Genomic DNA, 20,794 nt, shown 5'->3' with positions numbered 1-20,794 from the left:
CATGGTCCCACGTTAGGGAGGGAAGGATCTCCTCAGCCAGGTTAGACCGTATTTATGTTTTTAAGCACCATTTTAATATTTTTAAAATGTGCAGCATTGTTCCGGCTGGTTTTACTGATCACTCTTTGGTTTTATGTCATGTTTTTATTAGGAATTTTTTACCCAGGAGTGCATATTGGCATTTTAATACAGTTTTAACTTTCGATAGGAATTTTAGAGAGGTGTTGTTTTATTTTTGGGGCATTTTTAGGCTGAGGAAGAGTGATTTTAATAATCTTAGGCAGTGGTGGGACCGTGGTAAGGTGGAAATTAAGCTCCTTTGTCAGCAGCACACTTTCAACGTCACTAGAGACGTCACCAGATCTATGAAGGACCTGGAGACTGAGATAGTGGACCTAGAAAGTTTAAGCGAGTCCACAGGAGATCGAGGACATATTGAAGTCCTCAAAAGTAAAAAGGCGGCTCTCGCCGACCTGTTCGAAGTAAAAGTGCAAGGCGCACTGGTCAGGTCCCCATTCCAGACCATCGCGAGATGGACACTCCTCTAGCTTCTTCTTCGGCCTGGAGAAGAGGTAAGAGCAGGGGCGAGTGATCCACTCACTGCTGACGGACGCAGGGCAGTCGGTTGTGGAGCCAAGCCAGATCCGGAAGCGAGCGGTGGGGTTTTACTCCTCCCTTTATGCCACTGAGTATAGGGAGGAGGGAGAGTCGGCGGAGGGGCTCTGTGGGGAGCTGCCTCAGGTCTCCGAGGAGACTAATGAGGAGCTCGACAGACCCATAACCCCCCAAGAGCTGAAAGCTGCCCTGCAGGGAATGCAGGAGGCGCGCCCGAATCGACGGCCTCCCCGCTGAATTCTACAAGAAATACTGGGATGTCCTCGGAAGGGACATCCTAGACGTCTTCAACGAGAGTCTGGCCTCTGGTTCCATGCCGATGTCCTGCCGGAGGGCAGTGCTGACGCTACTGCCGAAAAAAGGAAACCCGCAGGACATCGGTAACTGGCGCCCTGTGTCTCTGCTGTGTGTGGATTACAAGCTTCTGTCCAGGGTCCTCGCCTCCAGGCTGAGGGGAGCTATGGAGCAGGTCCTCCATCGGGACCAGACCTACTGTGTGCCCGGCAGGTCCATGGTGGACAACGTCCACCTCATTCGGGACGTTTTGGAGGTCTCCAGCTCGTTGGGTATGGATACTGGTCTGATTTCTCTAGATCAGGAAAAGGCTTTTGACCGCGTTGAACACGGCTTCCTCTGGAAAGTTCTGGGAAGTTTGGGTTCAGCGCTGGTTTCATAGCTAAGATCAAGGTGTTGTACAGTAATGTTGAGAGTGTGCTGAAGATAAACGGCAGGCTGTGTGCTCCTTTTAGAGTGAGTAGAGGGGTCCGGCAGGGCTGTGCTCTGTCCGGGATGCTCTACGCACTCTCCCTCGAGCTCCTCATTAAAATACGCCTAGCCTACATGGTTTGGTTTTACCTGGTTTTAGTAAAGGAATGATTTTATCGGCATATGCCGACGACGTTGTTGTTTTTATCAAGAATCAAAATGATGTAAACCTTTTAAATCGAATAGTACAGGATTTTAGCACGGCATCATCAGCGAGGGTGAACTGGAAGAAAAGCGAAGCCCTCGCTGTGGGGAGTGGCGTGGCGCCTCGGTTCTTCCACAAAAGCTCATATGGGAAAAGCACGGATTTAAATATATAGGAATATACCTGAGGAAACCGAGCATGGTCCAGAAGAACTGGGAGGGCGTCACAGAGAAGATAGAGGGGAAACTTTCCAAGTGGAAGTGGCTGCTCCCCCAGATGTCTTTTAAGGGTAGAGTACTGGTTTTAAACAATCTTATTGCATCCCAACTGTGGCACAGGTTGACCGTGTTAGACCCTCCCTCTGGCTTCTTAGCCAACATACAGAAGAAGATGGTGGATTTCTTTTGGGAGGGTCTACACTGGGTGCCACAGGGGGTGCTGTTTTTAGCCAGAGAGGAGGGGGGACAGGGCCTTGTCCACCTGGCCAGCCGGACGGCCACTTTTAGATTACAGTTTGTTCAGAAGTTTTTAACGAGTCCGGGGTTTTTAGTGTGGCGAGACGTGGCCAGCTGCATCCTCAGACGTGCTGACAACCTGGGGCTGGATACTGCTCTGTTTTAATAGACTCCAGCATTTTAAAACTAAGTGGGCTGCCTCCTTTTATCAGGGTGTTTTTAAGTCGTGGGCCCTTTTAAGCACGAAGGTGCCCTCAGTCTGACTCTCTGTTCTGGTTGTTGAGAGAACCATTAATTTATAATGCACGACTGGACATTAGCAGCAGCGTCACCCCTGGACTAACGGGGGCGCTGCTGCGAACAAAGACACTTTGCCTGCAGCAGTTGGTGGATGCAGTGGGGCCGACGCTGAGCGACCCCCCGGCCCTGGGCTCCCTGCTGGGGATGCATTCCGACCGGGTGGCGAGGAGGCTCCTGGAGCTGTGGAGGCAGAGGCTGACCGGGTTGGAGAGGAGCCTCCTCAACGACTACAGCCAGCAGAGAGCAGAGCCGGACCCTGCAGACCCCTTCCCAGACATCTCCCTCAGCCCGGGGCTGGGGGGACTCACCGGCCCTGCTAAGAACGAGCCACCCAGAAAACTGCACACTGAACAAAGCAGACAAGAAGACTTTGTATTTTAACCTCGTGAAGAGTATCAACAGGTCCAGACTGTGCAACAGACCGCCCACTGTGTGGTCAGAGAGACTTGGGCATGGAGGCCCTGGCCCGCAGTGGGGGGTCCTATACAAGCCTCCCCTAAAGAAAAGGACCGCTGACCTCCAGTGGCGGATTTTACACGGTGCTGTCGCGTCCAACGCTTTCATTTCGGTAATCAATCCCGCTGTCCTGAGCCAGTGCCCCTTCTGTGACCTCCGGGAGACTATTTACCATGTTTTTAACGAGTGTAAGAGACTTTTGAGTTTCTTCGCTCTTTTAACATTGGTTTTTAGTCTTTTTAATGTGGCTTTACAGAGAAGGTTTTATCATGGGAGCTGCCTACAAAAGACGGAAAAGAAAATGGCAGCTCCTTAATTTTTATCCGCTAAGCCAAAGAAGTCCCGGTGGAAAACAGAGAGGGCAGGAGGCCAAGGCAGTGTGGCTCTGTAACATCAGAGCCAGACTCTGGCTGGAGTTCAGATTTTATAAACACATTGGAGACCTGGATGCTTTTAAACAACGCTGGTGTTTTAAAGATATTGTTTGTTCTGTGGTGGAAGAGGAGCTGGAGTTTGCGCCACTTTTTATTAGGTAAAACATGTTTTTCTTTTGTTTTAATGTTTTTTTTGTTTTGTTTGTGTGCTTTTATTTTAACCAATTTGATTTTTTAAAACACTTTATTTTTAAAGAAATGTTGTAATGGAAAAAATGTAAATAAAGTGTTTTTCAAAAATCAAAAAAATCTCTCTCTCTCTCTCTCTGTCTCTCTCTCTCTCTCTCTCTCTCTCTCTCTCTCTCTCTCTGTCTCTGTCTCTGTGTCTCTCTCTCTGTCTGGATTTGAGGCCATTGAAGAGCAAGAAAGTGGCGAGAAACACTCTAAAAAATGTGAAATAATAATGTGAGACAAGCAAGTCGGGTTGTGGAGGTTCGACTGAGGCGGCTTGAATACACAGAGAGGCCGAGAGGTCGAGAGGTCGACCTCGTGAACTCAGCGCCAATATTGTTGTTGTTGTTGTTTTTCTGCTCAGCGTGAAGGCCTGAGCTTCACACTGCACGCACCTGCAAAGATCCCCAAAATAGACGTCTAGACTCAGGATGCAAAACGCTGCAACTTATCGATCTGCTGCGCTCTATAAACTCATTTTATTTTTTTGTTAAGTGAGAAATAAAAGAAGAATTTTTTAAAGATAAAAAACAGAGAATGAGGACGACGCGTTAAAGACCCCGAACCGCCCGAGTGAAGGAGAAGACTGAGTGGGGATCTGTGACTGACCGCGAGAACGTTCATGTAAAAGGTTTCACAACGTGTGTGACAACTAGTTGGGTCTGTCACACACACCACCACCACCATAACAACAACAACAAAAAGAATCCCCTGCTCATACGCTCACCTCCTCTCCAGCAGAGTGACGCAAACACACACACACACACACACGCACACACGTGCTTCAGGTGTCAACAGGTGACGACCACATCCATCTTGACCTACGCCCCCCCCCCCCCCCCTTGAGGAGTAAAAGTTTGAAGTCTGGTCCTGACCACGTTTAAAGATGCACCCCCTCACACAAATAAATAAATAAATATATAATCAATTGCACAGACTTGTTGGCTGCTTTCTGCCCCCCCCCACACACACACACACACACAATGTCACTCTCCTCGCTGCAGGGGCGACATGCAGAAGAAGTAAAGCACCAACTTTCTGTCTTGATATACATTGAAACCTCATGTAGATCCTCTCTCTCACACACACACACACACACTGAACTTTGGACGGCAGGAGGAAGACGTTAGCCTAATGGTGGAGCATGATTGTGTGTGTGTGTGTGTGTGTGTGTCCCACCACCACCCTCTCAATAGGAGCATCGCGGCTCGTTGTGTGTGTATAAGTGTGTGTTTGTTGTGAGAGTAAACGTTGGAGCCGTGACGGCTCCTTCCTCCTCCGGGGGCTAACCGTGAGCATCCCGGGCTAGCCGCCGCCGGAGAGCCGCCGTTGCGGTGCACGTTTCTCCCCCCCCAAAAAAGAAATAGCCTCCATCCCCCCGTGTGTGCAACTGCAGGGCCCTGCGCCGCCATACACACGCCGCACACACACACACACACACACACACACTAAACAACACGGATAGCCTCGTAGCACAAGCGGAAAGAGACTTGAGAGAAAAATGAGGAGGGGGTGGTGGTAAAGAGAGAGAGAGAGAGGGGGGGGGGGGGGGGGGCTCGAACCAGGACCGTAAACCTGCGGTAGACCCCACCGGGGACCGAACACGAGGAGGACGAGTCCCGCCGGACGGACTAACCTGGTCGGGAGCAGCTCGGTCCGCCGGTACCGGGTTAGAATCCGAGTTAAATCCACTATCAGGACAACAAAGAGGCGAAAATGACCGAGCGGCCGCGGAACAGGCCGAAACAGCGATACTGGAGCGGCGGCTGCGCATGCGCGGAGCACACAGACAAGAGGGTTCGGAGAAGGGAGGGAGGGAGGGAGGGAAGAGGAGGGGGGGGGGAGTGCAACTCATTATTATTGATCCGCGTTGAGTGACATTCATTATTCATTTTGAGGAAGTAGCGCAAAGTCGACGGTTGTTTATTGTAAAAAGAACTTTAATGTCACATAAAACTTATATATGAATACAAAGTAACATGGACTACATACATTAGATATATCATATATTAGTTATAAACTAAAATACGACGATTGATTGCAAATTAGTTCAGAAAGGATCTTGAATCTCAACTTTTAAAAGAGCTAAACAAAGATATATATTTATTTTTTTACACTTGCAACTTCTGATGGTCGTGTGTTACAATCAAAAGCACAGGTGCCAAATGTGTATACATGGTATAGTGTACCCACCAAATTGTGACATACAATACAAAAAATATATACATACAAATATATAATATATACATAAAAATATATATATAAAAAATTATATAAATAAAAATGTATACATTAAAAAAGATATACATACAAAAATATATAAATTAAATATATATATATGCATAAAAATCTATATCTCAAGATCTATCCATCCATCCATTCGTTCACTGAAATAATTGATTTTAAATCCTTAAATTAAACTTTACAATTGATCTCTCACGCTCTTAAACTCACCAATGGAGGAAGCTGTAAACACTAACAATCTGTTTGTGTTGTTGATGGTCTACGGAGAGAAATACCATAATTGGCCAGGCAATGTCAATTTAAAGAGCCGAGACAATTCAGTGTGCTTTGCATGGGCGTATAAAATCTATTCGCTGGATCGAGACGTTAAGTTAAATGCCTTTAAAAGACAATAAAAAGCAAAAAAAGTGGGTAAACACAGAAAAAATAGATTCTTCATTTCTGTTCTTTTTCCCGCCTAAATCTGATCAGTTCATCCTGAAGTTTAAGTGGATGCCAAATTTCAAGGAATTTCCTCAAAGGTGTTCTCAAGATTTTTTTCATGGCCCAAGAACATCTAAAAATTCATTTTAATTTCTAAAGTACTGAGGAAAGAAAACACCCTCAGGTTGTTAAAGTGAATAATATTTTTGATAAATTTCAATCAGGACTCATAAACACAGGACTGTAACTCCGGACGACAGAAGACTTCCCCTGGACGCTCTGCAACGGTTTAGCCGTGAAATAGAGAACTGGGTGTCGCTTCATCTTCTTCAGCTAAATTCCGGTAAAACGAAGCTTCACATTTTCTGCCCCTAAGATCTCACTTCGGCCATGTTTTTTTAGTGTCGCTGCATCGATTGCCAGTGAAATTCAGGATTGATTTTAAGATTCTTTGAATCACTTTAAGGCCGAGCTCCTGCCTCCATCTCCAAGCTCCCACTCTTGCACACTGAGTGTCCTCTTAGGTTATTTAATCCTATATATTTTGGCTCTACCGCCTGTTAAATGTACAACCGGAGGCGACTGGCGACGGCTAATCATGGGGGCTGACTGGCTGCTGTTTGCTTTCTTTGCTCACAATGCATTCTTTGTGTTTTCTCTTTTTTTCTTGCAACATTATGACCGTGAAAATCTTCTGAATGCACGATATTATAACCTGGGGAATTCCCAATGAACTGAGTTTGAAGTCTGCATTTTCTTTCCAGGATTCTTGGACTCCTTGTTCCAGCTGTTACGAATAAATGAGGGACTTTTTTATTTCTTTTCTTTTATTAATTAACAATTTAAAAATTAATAATAAATATAATTGATAATAAAAAGAATAATACTTGTTATAATAATAATTATAATTATATTATTATAATAATTATAATAATATTTTTTATAATAACACTAACATTGTTATTCAATTAATGCTGAATCCATCAGGTTGGGAATTGGATTCTTATTTTGAAAAATATTATTCCAACTATCATTATAGTTGTAATAATACTTTTTATTTGTATCAGAATTATTATTATTATTAATATAAATAATAATAATATATAGGATTATTATTATTATTAATAATAATAATAACAATAATATATAGTCTTCTTTTTATTATATTTGTAATGTCTATGGTTTGTAACAGACTCAATAAAAGACAATAAACCAGTTTGACATCTTCACTGAACTCATGACTCGATGCTCGCAATTTCACTTAGTATCAGTTTCCTTTGAAGTAAACTTGTGAAAGTTAACTCTGAAGCGATTTGAGACTCACAAAGGGTTAAAGAGAGGGAGGAGTGTTTTGTCACGTTATGCTTTGTGCAGGCAGAGATGTTAAAGGGGTGAGGATCTCTCACTCCTCTCCTTTTACCAGATACAAGAAAGAATCAGCCAATGTGGGAAGATAAAACTTCACTAATTTCTTTATTATTATGCGAAAACAAGATAGTATCATTTATTTTGGGTGCAGGTGTGCAGGATAGTGGAGACCACATTTTACTGCACATGTGTTGTACCCGTCCTCTTCCTAGATACAGCCGATGGTTACGGCAGATGGTGCTAGGAATAAAGAGATGGTGTCTCTTTGATTAAATCGGACCGACCCTTTCGGGGCGCACATGTGCACGTTAGCTAGTGAGCCTTTTGGGAACCGCCCTCTACGCAAATGTGTCGTACCCCAATGACATGAAGCATGACATCACTTCTTTTAACAGAGCATTTCAGAAAGAGGTAGATTATGCTGGATAATATGCGAATGATAATGTTTTTTGTCTTTACTGTAACTGTTTTAATGTGTTGTACGGCGACCTTGAGTGCCTTGAAAGGCGCCTCATAAATAAAATGTTCATTACTATGTTTATTATTAAAGTGTGTTTTCATGTTCAAGGTTCAAGTTTTTTTTAAAATTTGCAATCTGTGCCTAGACCAGCAGTCCAGACACATCGGAATTATTTCGCAAGGCTTTCCGAGTCAAACAAACACACTATAATAATAATAATAATAATAAATAATAATAAATAATAACAATATAAAAATATATAAAAAACACACTGTACAAAAACACACTGTACATAGAGTGGTATGTTCCAGCAGAAACCCAAAATACAAGCATGGACCTATAAAAAAAAGCATGACATGTCCCCTTTTACTTCTTCATCCTCTACATTTTGTAGTAATATATAATATGATGTCCCTAAAATCAACTTTCAGGGTCGCAACCTTTTTCTTCTTTTTTTTTGAATTCTAAAAATTGAACGTGTACATCCGGGGCCGTTATTTCAAACACGCTGGTGTTCTTCTTGTTTATAGAAGATCGTTGATGCTTCGGCACAGTGCCGTATGTGTTAGGGAAGCAGAGAGCGGCTCTTTGGGTCCTCTGCATGTTCTCATGGAGGATGGTTCCGCAGAGATTAAGACGGGTTCTACCTGGGTTCCTTCCTCCGAGGAGCCGAGGAGCCCGAACCCGGAGCTGAAGAAGCTTTTGTTGTTCAAGGTGTACAAGAGGAGGTGGTTCGTCCTTCTCGTCCTGTGTCTGCTCAACTGCTCCAACGCCACGGTGAGTTCACGGTCTGGAAACCTGCAGGAAATACCGGTTCTTCAGACTGGAGGTCTGATACCGCGGTACACATATTCTAATACAAGTTATATTATTGTGGTACACGTATACTAATACAATTTCTGTTATTGTGGTACACATATGTTACAAGTTCTGATATTGTGGTATAAATATACTAACACAAGTTCTGTTATTGTGGTACAAATATATTACAAGTTCTGTTATCGCGGTACACATATACTAATACAAGTTCTGTTATCGCGGTACACGTATACTTATACAAGTTCTGTTATTGCGGTACACATATACTAATACAAGTTATGTTATTGTGGTACAAATATACTAATACAAGTTCTGTTATCGCGGTACACATATACTAATACAAGTTGTGTTATTGTGGTACAAATATACTAATACAATTTCTGTTATTGTGGTACACATGTTACAAGTTCTGATATTGTGGTACAAATATACTAATACAAGTTCTGTTATCGCGGTACACGTATACTAATACAAGTTCTGTTATTGTGGTACACATATGTTACAAGTTCTGTTATCGCGGTACACATATACTAATACAAGTTATGTTATTGTGGTACAAATATACTAATACAAGTTCTGTTATTGTGGTACACATACTAATACAAGTTCTGATACTATGGTACAATTACATTAATACAAGTTCTGATATTGTGGTACAAGTATACTAATACAAGTTTTATTGTGGTACACATATACTAATACAAGTTCTGTTATTGTGGTACAAATATAATACAAGTTATGTTATTGTGGTACAAGTATACAAATACAAGTTTTATTGTGGTACACATATACTAATACAAGTTTTGATATTGTGGTACAAATATAATGCAAGTTCTGATATTGTGGTACAAGTATATACTCATACCACAGTGATACAAAATAGAAATAAGGAAATAGGTGTCAGGTGTAGTTGAATGTTGGTTTGATCAGTATCGGTCACATGAAATCAGAAAACCACCTCTGTCACTCTCTCTCTCTCTCTCTCCCTCCCTCTGTCTCTGCCTACCTCTCTCTCTCACGTGAGCTGAGCCATTTCCTCTTTGTGGAAAACAGGACTCAGCTCTTTCTTTCATTTATTGAGAGTAAGGCCTTTTCCACATCCTTTTGCTCTGTGTATCAAAGTCTTGGTTGTCCACCAGTTTATAATTCAGCCCCTGAGTTTCAAGAGTAAAGTCAAAGTTATCAAACGAATATAAAAAAACGATTGAGGGCAAACTCAAGTTTCTGAGTTGAAGCCTTCCAGAGTGAAATCACTGCTATCGCGGTCATGCCGGCCCAGGCAAATAATTATTGGAATCATATTTTTCAAAATAAGAATCTAATTCCCAACCTGATGGATTCAGCATTAATAGAATAACAATGTTATTGTTATTATAACAAATATTATTTTAATTATTATTAAAACTATTCTTATAATTATTATTAAAATTATTATCATAAATTATTTGTATTATTAATTATTATTAAATTATTAAGAGAAATTCAATTCATACAGTGATGCAAGAAATTAGCCCTGGCTGGGATTCGAATTTTATGTCCCTTGTCTTTCTCTCTCTTTAACACCATTTCATATGTGGCAGCAGATGCACACACACACACACACACACACACAGTCATGATCCGCAAAGCCCATGTGGGGTAGTGGGCGTGGCTTATACGCATTCTTTATAGACCCATAACAAAGGTCTAGTCTCTTACTCCGCCTGGTTGGACAGGAGACATATTGATAAAGTGTTTTTTAAAGGGGTTTGTGGGTAAATGACTGTGTGGTGCTTCAGGTGGAGTCGTCTGCAGCGGAGCTGGAGGCGGAGGCCACGTTTGCAGTTGGGAACACAAAGATGTTGAAACTCGCGGGGCCGGTAGAACGGGCTCAAATGTGTCCCCCTTGAAGTTGGACTCACGACGCCCCTCACCCAAAATGTCCAACTCCACCTGGTCCTCTCAGACCCTAAGCTCCGCCTCCTAAGATTGTCCACAAATTAGAATTTTGAGAAACGCTCCGGCTCTTTCCCCGCTAGCCCAACCCCCCCCCCCCCCTGTCCGCCCCGCCGCCCGGTCTACATGGCGCCTGACCCCGATGCTGGTCCCTGGGGGGTGGCGAGTCCACCATACCTCATTGTGTGTCGGAGATATGGACCAATTAACCTCTTGGGGGCGTGTCTTGTTCTTCAATGCTCATAACACCAGTATTATTTGGCCTCAAACGTATCGTGCGGTTTAAATACTCGGGGGCGCTGCAGGAATTTGTCCAATTATTCATTTTTTGTCAATTTGAGAATTCTTACTTTTACACACAATGTATCCCATCAACTTCAATTTTATTTAAGAATTACCTAACTACCTTAAAGATGTATACTTATCAAAATGGTGACACCCACTTTGTGCAAATTGTCCAAACAACTGAGGCTGTAGCTCACCTGGTCAGGTATTCACTCTGTAACCTGAAGTCTCAGGTTCGAATCCCAGCCAGGGCTAATTTCTTGCATCACTGTATGAATTGAAGGACTTTCCTTTTTAAGTTTACGAGTGATCCTGGGACGGCACGTTTTCTAACAAACCACATCAAACACTCTTCTGATTATCATAGCGCCCCCTACTGGCGAAAAGAAATCAGCGTAAAACGCATCAGATTTACATTTTATTTAGATGGTGTGGTCTAGACTTCACGTAGAGACACATGATGCATGTATATGTTCACATAGTCACAGCGCCATCTACTGGCTCAACTGGACTTCCTTGAATCTCTCCCAAACCTTCTTGTTACAAGCCTAAGGATATCGACACGCTTATTTTCACTCCGAGTCAAAGTGCCCCCTACTGGCGAAAGGAAATCAGCGTAGGGCCTGCGTAGGGCCTGCATAGGTCCTGGGTAGGTCCTGCGTAGGGCCTGCATAGGTCCTGGGTAGGTCCTGCGTAGGTCCTGGGTAGGGCCTGGGTAGGTCCTGCGTAGGTCCTGGGTAGGTCCTGCATAGGTCCTGCGTAGGGCCTGCGTAGGTCCTGCGTAGGGCCTGGGTAGGTCCTGCGTAGGTCCTGGGTAGGTCCTGCGTAGGTCCTGGGTAGGTCCTGCGTAAGTCCTGGGTAGGTCCTGCGTAGGGCCTGCGTAGGGCCTGCGTAGGTCCTGCGTAGGTCCTGGGTAGGTCCTGCGTAGGGCCTGGGTAGGTCCTGCGTAGGTCCTGCGTAGGTCCTGGGTAGGTCCTGCGTAGGTCCTGGGTAGGTCCTGGGTAGGTCCTGCGTAGGTCCTGGGTAGGTCCTGGGTAGGTCCTGCGTAGGTCCTGGGTAGGTCCTGCGTAAGTCCTGCGTAGGTCCTGGGTAGGTCCTGCGTAGGTCCCATGAGGTCCTGGGTAGGTCCTGCAGGTCCTGGGTCCTGGGCCTGGGGTCCTGCGTGGGTCCTGGGTAGGGGTCCTGGGTAGGTCCTGGGAGGTCCTGGGTAGGTCCTGCGTAGGTCCTGGGTAGGGCCTGCGTAGGGCCTGGGTAGGGCCTGCGTAGGTCCTGGGTAGGTCCTGCGTAGGTCCTGGGTAGGTCCTGCGTAGGTCCTGGGTAGGTCCTGCGTAGGTCCTGGTAGGCCTGGTAGTCCTCGTGGGTCCCATGAGTCCTGGGTAGGTCCTGGGTAGGGCCTGCGTAGGTCCTGGGTAGGTCCTGCGTAGGTCCTGCGTAGGTCCTGGGTAGGTCCTGGGTAGGTCCTGCGTAGGTCCTGGGTAGGTCCTGCGTAGGTCCTGCGTAGGTCCTGCGTGGGTCCTGGGTAGGTCCTCGTGAGGTCCTGGGTAGGTCCTGCGTGGGTCCTGGTAGGTCCTGCGTGGGTCCTGCGTGGTCCTGGGTAGGTCCCATGAGTCCTGCGTAGGTCCTGGGTAGGGCCTGCGTAGGTCCTGGGTAGGTCCTGCGTAGGTCCTGGGTAGGGCCTGGGTAGGGCCTGCGTAGGTCCTGGGTAGGTCCTGCGTAGGTCCTGGGTAGGTCCTGCGTAGGTCCTGCGTAGGTCCTGGGTAGGTCCTGGGTAGGGCCTGGGTAGGGCCTGCGTAGGTCCTGGGTAGGTCCTGCGTAGGTCCTGGGTAGGTCCTGGGTAGGTCCTGCGTAGGTCCTGGGTAGGTCCTGCGTAGGTCCTGGGTAGGTCCTGCGTAGGTCCTGGGTAGGGCCTGCGTAGGTCCTGGGTAGGTCCTGCGTAGGTCCTGGGTAGGGCCTGCGTAGGTCCTGCGTAGGTCCTGCGTAGGTCCTGGGTAGGGTCTGCGTTGGTCCTGGGTAGGGCCTGCGTAGGGCCTGCGTAGGTCCTGCGTAGGTCCTGGGTAGGTCCTGCGTAGGTCCTGCGTAGGTCCTGGGTAGGGCCTGGGTAGGGCCTGCGTAGGTCCTGCGTAGGTCCTGGGTAGGTCCTGGGTAGGTCCTGGGTAGGTCCTGCGTAGGTCCTGCGTAGGTCCTGGGTAGGGCCTGCGTTGGTCCCGCCGCTGCCACCAGACGTGAAATATATTCATATCTCAGGCTTTTAAGAACTGATCCAAGCTCACTTATGTCTTCCCCAGTTATGGCTGACCTTTGCACCAGTGGCGGACCAGTCTGCCAAGTTCCTGGCGGTCGCTCTGGATAAAATCAACTGGTTGTCGGTGGTCTACATGGTGGTGGCCATACCGCTCAGCTTTGGGACCACGTGGCTCCTCGACACCCTCGGGCTGCGGACCGCGGTACCGAAACGATCCAACCCGATCTGTGTCTGCACGGATGGCGTTAAACCCGTTTTTTGGGGGCACCGTGATGTCTTGTACATTTCATATTTAGCGTTATAGTAAACATGCGTGACAACGCGACCGTCTCGCCTCTGCAGCTGATTCTGGGGGCGTGGCTGAACATGTTCGGAGCCCTGCTGCGCTTCGTCGGGGCGTCGGTGGACCCGGCGGGCTCCATGGGCAAGTACCTGATCGTGATGTCGGGTCAGACCCTCGGAGCCATGGCGCAGCCCCTCCTCATCTTCACCCCCACCAAGGTGGCGGCTCACTGGTTCCCCGAACACCAGCGCGCCATCGCCAACATGATCGCCTCGATGTGTGGGTGACCGAGACGTGGGCGTGAACCGGCCTAAATATATACACAGACATTTATTTATTCATCCACTTCCCCTCAGCCAACCCTGCGGGCATACTGCTCGCCAGCATCCTGTCGCCGATGATCGCTCAGACGCCGGCGCGAATCCCCGAGCTGGTGAGCCGAGGACCGTTTGTGTTTTCAGCCTCTTTGCAACTCGTCGTTTTGGTTTCAAGCAAAACAAAAGACATCAGTTGACAGAAATTAGACTTTTAGAGGGTTCCCAGAGGGCATTGTGGGATAGCAGCTGCTACTTCCGAAAAACTCTGTGGCACCTCACCTGCTAATGATGATAAACGGTCTTTGATTTCAGCTGCCGACCTCGTTAATCATCACATCCTGTTTGTGTGCGTGTGCGTTTCCTCCCTCCCAGCTGCTCGTCTACGCGGTGCCGGCATGCGTCGTCTGTTTCCTAGCAACGCTGGGCATACGGAGCAGCTCGCCCCCCACGCCGCCGTCGGCCAGCGCCGTGTCCTCCGGCTCCGAGCCGTACCTGCAGGGGATCAAACTGGTGAGGGGGCGGAGTCACACACAAAAAACACACCCGAATCTGCATGCGGTAGATTTGCTTCAGACGGTCAGACGCCGCTGCAGAAGAACGAGAAGGTTTCAATCGGGGAGTCTGGCGCTTATAGACGCTACCACGTTCGTCCACAGGAGGGCGCCAGAATCAACACAACGTGAAAGGTCCTCGTAGTAACGAGGTTAAAGTTAACAATGCCACGAGGACTCGGCCAGGCCTCGGTTCCCCTTCCTCCCTCCCGCCTCGATACTGTCATCGGTGAAACGCGCGACTCAAAACGCTCCTCATCCGTTTCCTCTGCAGCTGCTGAGGAACAGAGCCTACCTGGTGCTGATGCTGTGCTTCGGTTCGGGCGTCGCGTTGTTCACCTGCTTCTCCACGCTGCTGCAGCAGATCCTGTGCGTGCAAGGGTACACCAACGTGAGTGGACCGCGAGGACCGAGAGGGTCTCGTACGTACCGGATCCGGTCTCTAATCACCAACCCGTTAACTCCTCTTTGCCGCCAGACCTTCGCCGGCGTTTGCAACGCCCTCTCCATCGTGTTCGGCATCGTCGGCGCCGCCGCTCTCGGCGTCTACGTCGACAAGACCAAGAAGTTCATCGAGGCCACGAAGGTCAACATGATGTTCACGGCCCTGTCGTGCATCGCCTTCTCAGTGGTGAGAGCGACCTTTTTACAGGAGGACGGAGTTATTTCAGAGTAATCTTAGTTTTAGGTTACTAAGGCAACAAAGGTGGATACGGCTCATCGTCGAGGTTTTTTAAAATTTATTTCATAATTCATGTTTCCTCCTCCTGCCCTCAGGTGTTTCTGCTGAAGCGCCAGAAAGCCGCCGTTGCCGCCGCCTGCTCCATTTTCGGCTTTTTCGGGTTCTCCGTTTTCCCGGTGGCCATGGAGCTGTCGGTGGAGTGTTCGTATCCCGTTGGGGAGGCGACGTCATCCGGACTGCTCTTCGTGTCGGGGTAAACAAACGCAAATTCTAGCTGCTAGCAGCGATGAATATAGGTCCTCGCTCATTTGTGCAAGTCATCTCTACGTGAAGTGTGGACCACCTCCTGTAATTGTTAAAACCTTCATAATAATCCTAACTTTTTGAAATGTGCTCTTCTCCAGACAGATCCAGTCCATCCTCTACATCGTCCTCTTCCAGGCGCTCACCAAGCGCCTCGCCGACTCGCCGCTGTCGACCTGCGGGGACACCGTCCTGAGCTGGAAGGGTAGGTCACGTGACCTCGGGGGAGGGGGGGGGGGACATATTGTGATTGAGACGTACTGAATATATTTTATATATAAGTATTTTATTTATTTATTTAAAGCCATCTGGGCATTAAAAGTGCAAAAATAAATTAAACTTTGCACATTAGTGCCTCTAGATTCAGAGAGCAGAGACTGAAAGTCCAGCCCATTATATTATATCAGGGGTTCCCAAACTTTTTAGACCACGCACCCCCTTCTACATCCCGACCGGGTTCACGCACCCCCAATCCCCCACACTTTAAAAAAAAATGCAACAGAATGCAAGAGTTGTTGACGGGGGGGGGGGGGGGTGGTGCTAGTGAGAGTATGCTCACCTGTGCGCGCATCACGGCTGAGCGTTACACGCGCCGGTGTTACACACCTACTGGTTTCCCTACGCGTGCGTGTGTTGTGTTCTCTTAACATCTGCAATATCCGCCCAAGGTAACCAGTTGTTTCAGATCGTCTCGACCAAACTGTTCCCATGACACATACGAGTTGTGACGTAATGGATGAATATCAAAATTACTTGGCTTGCAGTTAATATCTAGTGGCGTAGCGCATAGACTGCTCGGCTTTAGAGTTGCCATATTTTGCGTGAAGGAGATCGAAACCAAGTCGTTGCGATCTTTTTATAAAAATATGTTTTTACATGTGTTTCTTCATGTGTGATGTCTAGTGCTCACTTGTACAATCGTAAATAGATGTGAAATGTGGCCTCAAGAGCTCCAGCAATATGTTCATCATTGTTTTGTGGATAGAACATTACTAGTATTCCATTCTTCCTGTTGTTCAGTGTTCGCAATGTTTCTAATCTCTGTTCACAGTACCATCGTCATTATATACTCGTCAACGAAAGTCAATTAGTTGTTGTCAAAATGCGTCGGTATTGTGTGGCTGTTGCGTTGCGAACAAGCATTGCTAAACATGTTTCAAAGTGTAAATATCCGAACAAGGTTACCAGTTGTTTCAGATCCCCTCCGCCAAACTGTTCCTATGAAACAAAAGATGTGACGTAATGGTTGAATATATCAATTACTTGAGCTGAAACTAATATCTGGTGGCGCAGCGCACAGACTGCGCGGCTTAGAGTGCAGTTTCATTTTGCGTGACAGAGTCGGGCGATCTTTTTATTTTTATTTTTTATTAAATGTATTTATTCCTACGTGGCTGTGATGCACTGCTCACTTATACAATCGTAATCGCCGAAATGGATATGAACGGAGGCTTGAAGATCTCCAGCAATATGTTTGTGAATGTGTGACGAATCTGGTGAGCGAGACAGAGCCCCGCTGCAGATGTGAAGAGAACACAACACACGCACGCGTAGGGAAACCAGTAGGTTTGAAAACCAGTAGGGGTGGAACACCGGCGTCGGAGCTCTGCGGTGACCACGATCGACGTATTCAAACATTAAATAGCCGAGAGTTTTTTTCAGAGCCCTGAGAATGTTTAATATTAATTATTACACCATTAGACCACCATTACATTTTTCCTCTCACGCACCCCCTAGAGGCACCCCCTAGAGCCCGACTAACACTTTGGGAATCCCTGTATTATATTATATTATATTATAGTATATTATCGTATATTATATTATATTACAGAATATTATATAATATTATATTACAGTATATTATATTATATTACAGTATATTATATAATATTATATTACAGTATATCATATAATATTATATAATATTACAGTATATTATATTATAGAATATTATATTCCAGTATATTATATTATATTACAGGATATTATATTATATTACAGGATATTATAGTCTATTATATTATATTACAGTATATTACATTATATTATATGACAGTATATTATAGTATATTATATTACAGTATATTATATTACAGTATATTATATTATAGTATATTATATTGCAGTATATTATATAACAGTATATTATAGTATATTATATATTTCAAACTCTTTTTTTTCTGATCAAAAACAAGAACTACAAGACAATCTTCCTATATTCATTCTTTTATATTTTTATAAATACATGTAATATATTCCCCCCGTTTTTTAAAACATTTTATCATTTCAGAGTGCAACAGCAGGTGGCGCTCTTACAGTGACTTGTAAAAACAATAGATATTTATGTTTATTTTACATTTTTTGGGGATAAGACCCCACACTCCCTCTGATGGAGTTCCTCTATTTCCTGGATACCTGCCGTGTTGTAACTCGACCCTCCTCCTTCTCCCCCCCCACCCCCCTCAGTGCCGCTGATGGTGATGGCCGGGCTGTGCACCTTCTTCAACTGTTGCTTCGTCATCTTCTTCAACACGCGATACCGGCGGCTGGAGGCCGAGGAGCAGGCGGTCTACGGGACCAAGCCAGGAGCCGCCTCCACGGGCCCCGAGGACCCTCCTCCGAACTCTGAGAACCCTCCTCCGAGCCCCGAGGACCCTCCTCCGAGCTCTGAGGACCCTCCTCCGAGCCCCGAGGACCCTCCTCCGAGCCCCAAGGACCCTCCTCCGAGCTCTGAGGACCCTCCTCCGAGCCCCGAGGACCCTCCTCCGAGCTCTGAGGACCCTCCTCCGAGCCCCGAGGACCCTCCTCCAAGCCCCAAGGAGACAACAGAGGGGATTATGGGACGGATTTTTTAAAGTTTTATCGGTGACCTCAGATTCAGAAGTTTTTCTTCTTCTTCTTTAATTCAGACGTTCCGGCTCCTGCGGGGCCCCGGGGCCTCGTCGAGCTACAGTAACCAGATGAATTATGTCGATAATGAAGTCAATGAAATTAGGGCTGCAACAACGAATCGATTAAATCGATTATTAAAATAGTTGGCAACGAATTTCATTATCGATTCGTTGTGTCGCGCGATTATTACGGCGCTCAATAAGTCACGGAGTATAAACAAAGTTGAGTTGAGCGCAGAGCGGCGCAGGAGAAACCAGAGAATAGCGGTGGGAGAGGAGAGACGGAACGCTGCGTTGTGAGAGCCAATCAGCGCTGAGCTGCTCCTCTGTTGATGAATCTAATTGGCTGCTGCTGCTCACGTGGCGCTGGATGCGGAAGTCCTTCACGTCGTCGGAGACATTCACGGAGCTGAGTGCGCCTCCGGGTGACGTCATGACCCCAGACACCAGGGCGCTACATGTCACGACGTGTGTGGCATTTCCACAAGAGTATAACGTAGAAAACGTGGTTATTTATTCCGTGGCGGAAAATATTTTTCCACGGAGAAAGGCAACGGAGATAAACCACGACGCCACTCGCTGTGAGCGCTGCGCTGCGCGTGCAGACAGCATTTAACGGAGCGGAGCAGCGTGCGCTCTGATCGCTCTTTTAATGAAGTATCGATACTAAAACTATGCTAAATCACATCGTTTTTAACGTACGGGTACTTTGTTAGTATCGCTACACCGTGCAGCAGATGTAGCGGACTAACATTCAAGCTAAGCTAACTTCCCAAACGCTGATTGGCCGAGACGCGACACGTCCCATCAAAGATGTTTTATTGCGAAGAGCACCACTCCACATTTTTTCCGCGTCTCACTGCAATCTCAACGGCAGCGGGCCAGGTGAAAAAAATAATAAATCGGAACGCGTCTCTGGTATTGTTCAGGGGGCCGGTCCAAATGTGGAGGCGGGCCGTAGTTTGGGGACAACTGCTCAGGAGAGTAAAGCTGTCAGTTTGTGACGGGTTCATCCACATGCTGACCAGTGAACAGGTTCATCCACATGATGACCAGTGGATCTCCAGGACCTTTCCATGACTTTAAACCACATTTCCATGATTAAACATTTTGTGAAAACTCTGTACGTGACAATGTGAGAAGATGTAGTGTTTAAAATAACAATGAGAATTCCAAAGCATACCGTATATATACCGTGTAAATTAACATTTGAATGAAACAAATTTGCATTACTTTTCCAAATATTTTGGGATTTTATTTTTTTCAATTACTTTTCTAGGCCTGCTAATAGCCATTTAAAAATTCCATGACTTTTCCAGGTTTTCCATGATCGTACGGACCCTGTTTTGAATAAAGGGTTGAACATTTAAGTTGTTTTGTTTTTTTATCCGATTAATCGATAAAATAATCAACCGATTAATCGATTATCAAAATAATCGTTAGTTGCAGCCCTAAATGAAATACTCGGGATGTTCTAGAAAGGTGCCTCGATGAACCGCAGATGTTATTGAGATATTTGATACTTTTTGCACCAAAGAAAAGAAGTTGCATCTGACTGTCGCTTCTGTAAATCTCCGTTGGATGGAGAATAATCTGAATTGAACATTTCATACGGCGATCATGTCTATTGGTTGTTTTTATTTAAACAAAACGCGCTCCGGTCGTATTGACACACAAACGGAAACGCGGCGCTGCTCTGGATAAATGAACATCTTCACTTGGAAACATTCCCCGCCGACTCCTGCCCTCGAACGCACCGCCGGTGTCGGAGCTGCGATGCGTTCAGGTGCAGAGAAGAGCTGCGGACGACAGAATCCCGATGTTTACATTCTGGACTTTAGTGTCGTGCTCAAACCGCGATGGAAGGTTTACGACGCGCTCTGAAAACAATGCAGACGTTAAAACATGTTTTAATGAGCAGGAACCAAATCAGAATGCCCTTGTTTTTATTATCAAGACGGAATATGAATACTTACTACGTACATGTGTATAAAATGCTTCTAGTTTATGAACGTGGAATCCTCCCAGGCTTTAGAGGCGCTGCGTGTCGATCACCAGCAGCAGCAGCGTTGTCGTCGTTTGGTTTTCCAGACGTGAAGTTGAGGTGCTTGAAGGTCGTGGACCGGAGCTGAAGGTCGTGACCTCAGCGCCGTGTTTCCTCTTCAGGGGTTCTGATGATTCCTGTCTTTAATACTTTATAATGTTAATAAAATGTTTCCTCCAGGGTTACAGGATAGTCCGCTTCTTCCAGGGTTCAGACACATGAGGACCAGGGATTTCATTGCTCAACATAATTTCCACGACCAATTATTTTGTGATTTTTGTGGATTATCGCTGAGCAACTGTTGCTATGGACACTGAACTCATCAGTTGAGGTGCGTTCACTGGGAAGAAAAAAAAGTGTGTGAGAGCGTATGTCTGCTTATATTTTGATAGCTTTCTTTTAAAAACATAAATTATTTCAAACTCAGTGTAAATGAACATGTGAAAAAAACTAATTTCCAGAACTTTTGGAGTTTACATTATTTTCCAAGGACTTTTCCAGACCTGGAAATAAACCATTTAACATCTTGGTGGAACACCGGTGACTAAAGACATGAACCATCATGACGAGGACGGCGGCTGCGTCGCCAGACGTGTTAAATTAAAA

General features: G+C 46.1%; 2 protein-coding genes across 4 annotated transcripts in view; one reads left to right on the top strand and one right to left on the bottom strand.

Moving 5' to 3' along the window:
• LOC130209584 (polycomb group RING finger protein 3) overlaps positions 1 to 5,076 on the bottom strand; it is a 46,925-nt gene extending 41,849 nt beyond the window's left edge. For both annotated transcript variants that reach the window (XM_056439335.1, XM_056439333.1), the window contains exon 1: positions 4,978 to 5,076. The gene's annotated coding sequence lies outside the window, so the exon portion shown is untranslated. The remainder of the gene's footprint in view (positions 1 to 4,977) is intronic.
• Positions 5,077 to 8,367: 3,291 nt separating this feature from the next.
• On the top strand, positions 8,368 to 20,373 carry slc49a3 (solute carrier family 49 member 3). Of its 2 annotated transcripts, none has more exons than XM_056439317.1 (10): positions 8,368 to 8,613; positions 13,161 to 13,319; positions 13,460 to 13,541; positions 13,757 to 13,833; positions 14,090 to 14,227; positions 14,543 to 14,659; positions 14,747 to 14,899; positions 15,046 to 15,203; positions 15,355 to 15,458; positions 17,720 to 20,373. In XM_056439317.1, the coding sequence occupies exons 1-10, from the start codon at positions 8,377 to 8,379 to the stop codon at positions 18,106 to 18,108; spliced, it is 1,614 nt and encodes a 537-aa protein (XP_056295292.1). In that variant the 5' UTR covers positions 8,368 to 8,376; the 3' UTR covers positions 18,109 to 20,373. The 2 variants fall into 2 exon arrangements, with proteins under 2 accessions (XP_056295292.1, XP_056295291.1); XM_056439316.1 differs by having other exon boundaries at positions 13,460 to 13,679.
• Positions 20,374 to 20,794: the final 421 nt, after the last annotated feature.

This window comes from Pseudoliparis swirei, chromosome 19 (genome assembly GCF_029220125.1).
Source record: "Pseudoliparis swirei isolate HS2019 ecotype Mariana Trench chromosome 19, NWPU_hadal_v1, whole genome shotgun sequence".
Lineage (NCBI taxonomy): Eukaryota > Metazoa > Chordata > Actinopteri > Perciformes > Liparidae > Pseudoliparis > Pseudoliparis swirei.
This window is presented reverse-complemented; position numbering and strand designations above follow the sequence as displayed.